Source organism: Nanorana parkeri, unplaced genomic scaffold (assembly GCF_000935625.1).
Source record: "Nanorana parkeri isolate BGI_ZX_2015 unplaced genomic scaffold, ASM93562v1 scaffold237, whole genome shotgun sequence".
NCBI lineage: Eukaryota > Metazoa > Chordata > Amphibia > Anura > Dicroglossidae > Nanorana > Nanorana parkeri.
In genome coordinates this window covers 1,301,567-1,309,832 of record NW_017306505.1, presented here as the reverse complement: position 1 = coordinate 1,309,832, position 8,266 = coordinate 1,301,567, and the positions used below count along the sequence as shown (strand labels likewise).

Below are 8,266 nucleotides of genomic sequence, written 5' to 3'. Positions count from 1 at the left end.
CCTCGGCACTACAGCTGCTGTGGAACTACAAGTCCCATGAGGCTTCTCAAGGCTGTCAGCCACACAGAGGCAAAGGCATGATGGGATTTGTAGATTCACCCCAGCTATAACGCCAGGGTTGCCAACTCGTGTACTAGACTTCGATAAATCACTAACAGATAAACAAAACAGTTCTAAAGCCACAGTTTAGTAATGTCCAGCACGCTGGGGAATGTCTGTATGATACATTTGGCAAAATTATGCTACGGAAGGTCTAGCCATGAAATTGTACAAGTGAACAGGCCCATGTGCGTTTTGTCGCAGCAGCTGGAAGGCATGCCCTGCCTAGGGCTGGTCTTAGATCTGGTCAGCTCCTCGTGCAAATCCTGAGTCACAAATTCAGGGTTTACAATCCTAACACTATGAAACAAGCTTTCTATACTCCCAAACAGAGGAGGTCGTACCATGTAACAAGCAGAGCACGTCAGTCCAACAGTTAACGTCCGCAGGGGTTATAGGTGTCCACTACGTGGATGACTTCTGGGCCTCCCTGGTTTGGCGCTGTCCATACAGCCATTTTATTACCCTGGCGTTCCGCTCGATGATCGAGATCCCGTATGGAATCCGCGTGGAAGCCGGCGTCTCCTCTTGGGTGGCCGCGCTGACCTGAGAGTGGGCGTACTCCGAACTTTCAGCGCTGACACTGTGGAACTTGAGCGACACAATGTCGGAGCTGGCGCGGACAAAGTGCTCTGCTCCGATGTTAGAAACCTCGCCAGGGTCCAGTCCGCAGTAATTGAAGAAACGTTCGAGGTCGGCGCTGGCCCGAGAGTAGCGGTCACTCAAGTCCGACTTGGAACGGTGCAGGAGGGTTTGCTTTTTGCCCGCTTCACTTGGGGTGCCAGCGGGCGAACAGAGGGGGCTGTCAACGGGCGGACATGACTTTGCGGGGGTCTCGACTGAGGAGGTCACAAGGATATCTGGACACTTAACACGGGGTACTCCATCACCTGGTCGGACGTCCACTCTGCGCACTGCCATCGTGTTGGGAGTCCGGTGGCTGACTGGGGTGCATGGCGTGGAAGAATTTTGCGTCTTCTCCAGTTCCTGCCAGGGAACTTTGTCCGCCCGTGGGGATGTCAGTGGGCTGTCGCAGATATTAATGAGATTGTTAAGTATTTCCAGATTCAAGGAACTTTTAGGAGCTCTGTTCTCTCCCCGATGGGCAGCGGGTGAGCACCTGCGACTGGGCGTGAGCAGCACCCTCCGGACACCCGGAGAGAAAAGCGGCTGTCTGGACAGTGCTGGCCTCACGGGCTCTTGCTTGGTGCTGGCTACTTGCTTGCTCTTCACATACTTCGCCTTGTCGGCTTCCAGCCTCTCCACCGCGCTGGGCTTCCGGGCTCCATTCTCAGCTTGACGCCGAAAGTATTCGGGGCCTTTGTTCAGTATGCGGAAGGGCATCACCGCAGTGAGCGGGGCTCCCATCCCAGCAGATTGCAACGTGCCAACGGACATGGTCCCCTCTTGCAGTCTTCGGTCTCGACGCCTCGCTGCGGTGACAAGCGCTCTTCACATCACACGGCGTCCTGTCACTTCTTTCACGCCCCTGTGCAACGCAGAGAGAAAGATCAACGTGCTGGTAACGTTTACAAGTGTCTGCCGGTCTGACAGCATCGCACACACAAAGCCACAGGCTTCAGGATCTCACACACACACAGCTAGAGGCGGGGTCTCCCTTTACACTAAATGGACTGTTCTCCTCCCCCCTCCGGCTGCGCTCTTCCAATCCTTTCCACAATCACCTCTTCAAAAAAACCTGAAGCTCCCACCCACCCCGAGTGGCAGTTGCTGGCATCGGGATCACTAACCAGTATCACTCCCCCTCTCCCTCCTTTCCCTAGACATCTGTCCCTGAACTGCAACAAAATGCCTGGAAATTTCCATTTAGTTGCTGTTCCGGGACAAACAGAAAAGAAGGACGGATACAATGGGCATTTTCTGCTAGGTGACACTATAGAATAAATCAATCCCTCTAGTTATGACCGAGCCTGTTGGCTTTTATTCTTAAAAAAAAAAAAATATGCACAAGCTGGAACTTGCGAGGAAGCAAGATTTTTTAAAAAAACAGTGCATGCCGTGCATTTCATTAGCTGTTGCTGAATTCTGCTTAGCAGTGCTCCTCCTCACAAGATTCAGAAAATTCAGGGATATATCCATTAAAGAGCCCTAAACCTTTAATGGATCTATGCAAAACGGCAGGCACTCCCATTGTCATTGCCCACGCCGTGTAATTGTACAGTCAGGGGTCTCCGTGCTACAAATCGCATGTAAAGTGCCCTGCCTGTGGACCTCAATGGGTGACATTACCGGTCACCCATTAACTAGTGACCCACATTACTTTAAAAAAAAAAACCTCCCCTGGGAATGGGGGTTGGTGTAACAGCAGCTTCGGCAGCCCTCCTCCTATTGTAAGATAGCTAGGAATGAAGAGGGAGGGTGGTGGGGGAGCTGGCAATCCCCACACACCCCAATCACTCTGTGATGTTCACAATGACCTGTCCATCAGGGCTGACACCAACATGAAAGAAGGAGGAGGAGGAAGGGGGGGCACTGGGGAGAAAGGGCAGCTTATTTTAAATAATAGGCTATAGGATTAGAATAAAAAACAATGGATAACCTAACCCCCCTCCCTGGCATCAGCCTGTAATGTGCAGTACAAGCAATCCTGCAATATTTGAACAAGCTGAAGCAGCATGTCACCTGAGTTTACATACTTGCCATTCACTGCTGTCATGTATAACATTAAACCCAAAGCAAACTGGCTGCATTGTATCCTTACCCAACGTCAGTGACCGCCAGCACACAGAGGGGGGGTCAAGGTGCTCTCGCTCAGTCCTCTGCTCTGTCTACATGGACTTGTATCCTGATCACCTGGCCCTATGTATAACCCCGCCCCCAGAGCCAGCACACCTCTTCCTGTTTATGCAATGGTGTGACTGTTCCTAGGATTAACCCTTCATTACACCCATCAGGCTGGGAGGACGGAAGCAGTTGTCAGCAGCAACCAATAGAATTGCATTTGCAATTGCGATGCAGCTGCTGCATTTGAAAGTGGATGTTGATTGGCTGGCACGGGCAAACGCTCCAGATTGCTCTTTTTGTGTGTGTCCTGCTCCGCAGCGTCATTGTCCTCTGCGATCCGTGGCATGGATGCAAATCACCCTGTCCCTCTTTCCTTCTTGTAAGCATGGCGTATAAATAAAAATGTGTGCTGAAGAGGTGCGATAGGACCCCATTTAAGGTTGCCATATACTGTGCAAACATTCGCTGTCGGCACCCTTTTGCGGGGCATCCCTCAGTCAGCTGATCGAAGGAGCTGGTCGGAAAATCTTCGTACAAACAGAGCTGGCAGCCAATGAGCTGCTGGCTCTGTTCAGGTTTTCAGCATACAAAAGAAACAGAGGGGATTTCTCGAATCCCCACGCTCGTAGCATTGATGGAGGAATCTGCTCTATTTGTTTTGTTCAGTCTGCGGCTTGAATTAAAAAATAAAGCAGTGTATGGCCAACATTACACTTAGCTCCCATTCGCACCTAAGCGATTTGTCGTGCGTTTCCCAATGCACGACAAGCACCAACATGAAGATTCCCATTAGACCCCATTTACACTGAGCGACATGGAGAATTTCGTGCTGAGAGGCATTGAGCTACATTGCGTGACAATGCACATTTTGTGCAACCTTTGGGAGGGACTTCGTCGCTGCTACATTCGGCTGTAACCAATCAACAGCGGTCTTGATGACATCATTCTTTCCGTCCATATTGCTGTGCAAAAGTGACCCTTCTGTAGCGCGACAAAGTCACGCAATATCGCCGGTAATGCGCGACTTTGAGCTACACCATCGAGTCTATTGGGGCAAAATCGCGCGACATCCGCCAAAAAATAGGTCATGTTTGAGCTACAAGCTTGAGCTACAGGCGACATTGAGCTGTGAGATATGAACAGTTCCATTGAAATACATTGGATGAGCTACATAGAGCGACATTGCATGGAAATATGCATGATTTTGGCACGGAAATTGCGTGATAAACCGCTCAGTGTGAACGGAGTGTTATATATAACGTTGGCTGTTCACACCTGAGCGTCGTGCTTCTGCTTGACTTGGCAGAATTGTGTGTTTTTGCTGCTGTAGACTTCAATAGGAGCACCTCGAAATGCTCACCAGCGGTTTAGGGTATTTTTTTTGCATGTTTTTGCGCCAGCAACTGTTCTCCTCCTAGCTACTTCAGGCAACAAAATGGAGGTTTCATAAGTGTCAGTGCTGAAAGTGGAGAATTTCATCTGTCTGGTGCGGGCCCACAAGAACCTCTACAACTCCAGTGATGCCCATTACAAGAACCACAGCAGAGGACCTGGGAAGAAATTGGGTGTAAAGTCTTGCTGGACTGGGCACTCCGATAACACAAGACACCACACAGATAAACCCAGAAGCAGATACAAGGGCGACGGCATATATCACAGATCATACTGCATTCAATTGGGCAAAATAAAAACACCTGAAGCATGAAAACACATTAAAAAACACTTGTAAAATGTGTGTATGCAAAAAATGTTCATTAATAAATTGCCTGAAATTGCTCAGACATCCAGTAAATGTGTTTTTGATGCATCTTTTAGGTTGTAAGCCCTCAGGGGCAGGGCCCTCCTTACCATGTTGTCTTGATTTGTATTATAACTGTAATGTCTTCCTTGTATTGTAAAGCGCTGCGCAAACTGTTGGCGCTATATAAATCCTGTATAATAATAATGTTACTGTACAGATTGATGTGAGTTTTAATTGTACAAAAACCTTACTTTACTTTTCTTTTCTACTGAATCATAGTTCTCAGCCGTGCATGGTATAGAGGAAATCCTCATGCCCCTGTGTTCTATGCATCTGTCCCTTTTTTTAAAGGAGAACTATGAGGTGAGTGATTTCCACTCACCTCATAGTTCTAGCCGACCTGTGACAATGAGACTGTCACAGGTCGGCTCAGTAGATCGGGAGGTAAGCGCACACATACCGGGTTCGCTCACCTCTCGATCCTGTCACGGCTCTCTGTCGTGACAGGGGGAGGGGCTGGATTCCCCTCTCCCCGCTCCGATCTGCCAGCGCTGACTGGCGGAACGGACGGGGGAGGGAGCGGGTACAGCTGGCTCTGCCTCTAGATAGGCAGAGTCAGCTGTCACTCACGCAGCTGGGCTGTAGCTCGCGGTATACTGAGCTTAGGGTAACGGGAGGACGCTAGTTTGTGTCCTCCCGTTACCCTACGGAGAACTATGGGGAAAAACACTGACCCCATAGTTCTCCTTTAAGTATGTGTATAAATACAAATGTCTGAACCAAGTCAGTGATGCACAGGTATGGAGACCGTTTGACCAGTATGAAATTAGGGTGACTAGGAATTTTAGGAAGGTAATGAATGGCAGCTTACATTTTTTAAGCTTTTTTTCTTAATTTTGGAGAGTGTAGGGAAGAGTTAAAATTTCTGTGAACCCATTGGGGAGATCTTTCCTCACTTCCTGTCCATGCAAGAAATGGGGGAGCAGTTGTCACTGGGACAGAAGAGCAAAGAAAAAAAAAACATACCCCATAACCTTCCCAACTCTGCTAGAAAAGAGTTTTTGGGGAGACTTCCTTTCACTTCCTGTCTGCGTAGGAAGTGATAGGAAGTCTTCCAAATAGGGTCGTGCAGTGCAGAAAAATTCCGACAGTGGCTATAACCCTTCCCTGCTTCATCCAAAACAAAATAAAACAGTTTGGGTTTGATCTGAGCGTTAAAAGGCGTGAATTGACTTTTCCATACAGACATTAATATATACACGCACGCATACATACATGAATGGATTTTTACACGCATACATACATAAATAATATAATGTGCATGCAGTAAATTCAAATGATCCGTGCAATAAAACCTTTTCCTAATGCATAATGAAAACATCTCCTACATTATGCGTCAGTGAACTGACTGCACTGTTCTCCCCGCCATGTGAAATGGCAGAAGTATGGCTGGAAATGGGATGATTGGGCGCTTCTTGTTAAAAATATTATCACTGTAAAAAGTCCCTCTCTTCCCATCTTAGAAAACTGATAGGTGCGGCAGAACCCAAAGTGATGCTTCTTCAAGCAAAAATAATCAGGGCTTTATTTATACAAGTTCCACCTGTTTGCATGGCACTAGTCCCCCTACTCAGCTACAGCTTGGGGCACTATTGCGGAGGGAACGACACCCACCTGGCTATATGCCAGGCCGAACTTTTATAAATAAATCCCTTAATGTAAGCATGAGTATTTGTTTGCGGGTTATCTGAGCACATTTGGTTGGTATCTATCCAACCGCAAGCTAAAATGTGTAAACCTTATGACAAAGCTGATGTAATAAAGCAGCGTAGTGCAATAATGACGTTGAAAAAGCAATTCATTATTTAATTGGTTTGTTTAATATTTCTGTTACACCGTGCTGAAAAAAAATCTAAATGTGCTTGATGCGGTAAGGGATTAATCGACAACTATCCACAGTCAGAGGAACGGTCTACTTGCTGCAGTTACGCGCAGTGTAGTGCTTACCTAAACCCTTGGCTGCAGCAGTGGCACGAAGGAATCTGCTATCCGGGGCTCTCTTCGTCCAGACCCCTTCTGTGACATTTTTGGATGTTCCTTTTTTGATGGACCTTGATGGACTTGTGTCTCTTTTCAACCTGACTAACTATGTGACATCAGAACTATACCTCAAAGGCAGCCTGGCAAATCATAAGCAAAGCTTGTTTTGATCTTTACACTGTATGTAAGAATGGAGCAAGCACAAGAAGCAAAAACCATTGCACCATTCGGGCAGTGCCAATGCCACAGCCAAGGGTTAGGTAAGTACTAAAGTAGCCTCAGTCCTTAATAGGACTTAATAGGACTAATAGAAACAAAAATTCCTTCAAAAACGGTCTTTTCCTTTTAAAATGTAGGCAAACCCTAACAAAGAACTTCTCTCATTTGCTAAATTCTGGTCTGTTAAATATATAATTGAAAGTGTTTTGTTATAACTGTTGAAAGTGGAATTAAACATCACGGGTCCCCCGGGAGATTTTGTCGTAATGTGCAATTATATACAGTGGGGGAGATTTATCAAAACTGGAGCAGACAAAATCTGGAGCCTATGGCAGCCAATCAGCTTCTCTCTTCAGTCTGTTCAGTTAAGCTTTGAAAATGAAAGGTGGATGCTGATTGGTTGCCGTGCACAACTGCTCCAGATTTTGTCTACTCCAGTATTGATAAATTCCCCTCAGTGTATTTGGACATTATGCCCCCGTTACCTTGTAAAGTGCCCCCATCCAGAACGGTGACATCTGTGCTTTACCTTGTCACTTTGTTGTTGATGCTCTTATGTCTTCTGCCCCCTAGATTGGCTGGTCTGGGATGAGCTAACTTCTGCACAGACGCATGGGAGTTCATGACCGCTCATACCCACGGGAGTTCATGACCACTCATACCCACGGGAGTTCATGGCCGCTCATACCCACGGGAGTTCATGACCGCTCATACCCACGGGAGTTCATGACCGCTCATACCCACGGGAGTTCATGACCGCTCATACCCACGGGAGTTCATGACCGCTCATACCCACGGGAGTTCATGACAGCTCATACACACGGGAGTTTGTGACCGCTCATATCCACGGGAGTTCATGACCGCTCATACACATTGGAGTTCATGACCGCTAATACCCACAGGAGTTCATGACCCCTAATACCCACAGGAATTCATGACCGCTCATACCCACGGGAGTTCATGACCGCTCATACCCATTGGAGTTCATGAACGCTAATACCCACAGGAGTTCATGACCGCTCATACCCACGGGAGTTCATGACAGCTCATACCCACGGGAGTTCAACCCACCACCCAGCACTTACCAGGATTGGACACTGAGATGCGCATGCGCAGCTGTCCCAGAAAACTGCAGGCTGGATGGGAGAAATATTCTATGGCAGAAAAGACACGCATAGTCTCCTCTACCATAAGAATATATCTGTTTTACATTTCAGGTTTAGTTTCACTTTAATACGTGCAAAAACCCCCCATAAAAACTGTTGATCTTGTCAAAAGGTCCAGATCAGTCCTCTGTCCCCTGCACACTTCCTGTGTTCTCTCAAAGGGTCTGTTTAGCCCTCCTAGTTCTTTATCTTTGACTACAGAATAATTAGCCTTTATGTTGTAGAGATCTGAGAGTAGGAGAGTTTAAATAGTTTA

General features: G+C 47.4%; 1 protein-coding gene across 2 annotated transcripts; it reads right to left on the bottom strand.

Moving 5' to 3' along the window:
- Positions 1-392: 392 nt before the first annotated feature.
- Positions 393-6,946, bottom strand: FAM110A (family with sequence similarity 110 member A). Of its 2 annotated transcripts, none has more exons than XM_018556433.1 (2): positions 6,941-6,946; positions 393-1,503 (listed from the first exon to the last, which is right to left on the bottom strand). In XM_018556433.1, the coding sequence occupies exon 2, from the start codon at positions 1,495-1,497 to the stop codon at positions 505-507; it is 993 nt and encodes a 330-aa protein (XP_018411935.1). In that variant the 5' UTR covers positions 1,498-1,503; positions 6,941-6,946; the 3' UTR covers positions 393-504. The 2 variants fall into 2 exon arrangements, with proteins under 2 accessions (XP_018411935.1, XP_018411934.1); XM_018556432.1 differs by lacking the exon at positions 6,941-6,946 and adding an exon at positions 2,822-2,952 and having other exon boundaries at positions 393-1,588.
- Between the last annotated feature and the right edge of the window lie 1,320 nt (positions 6,947-8,266).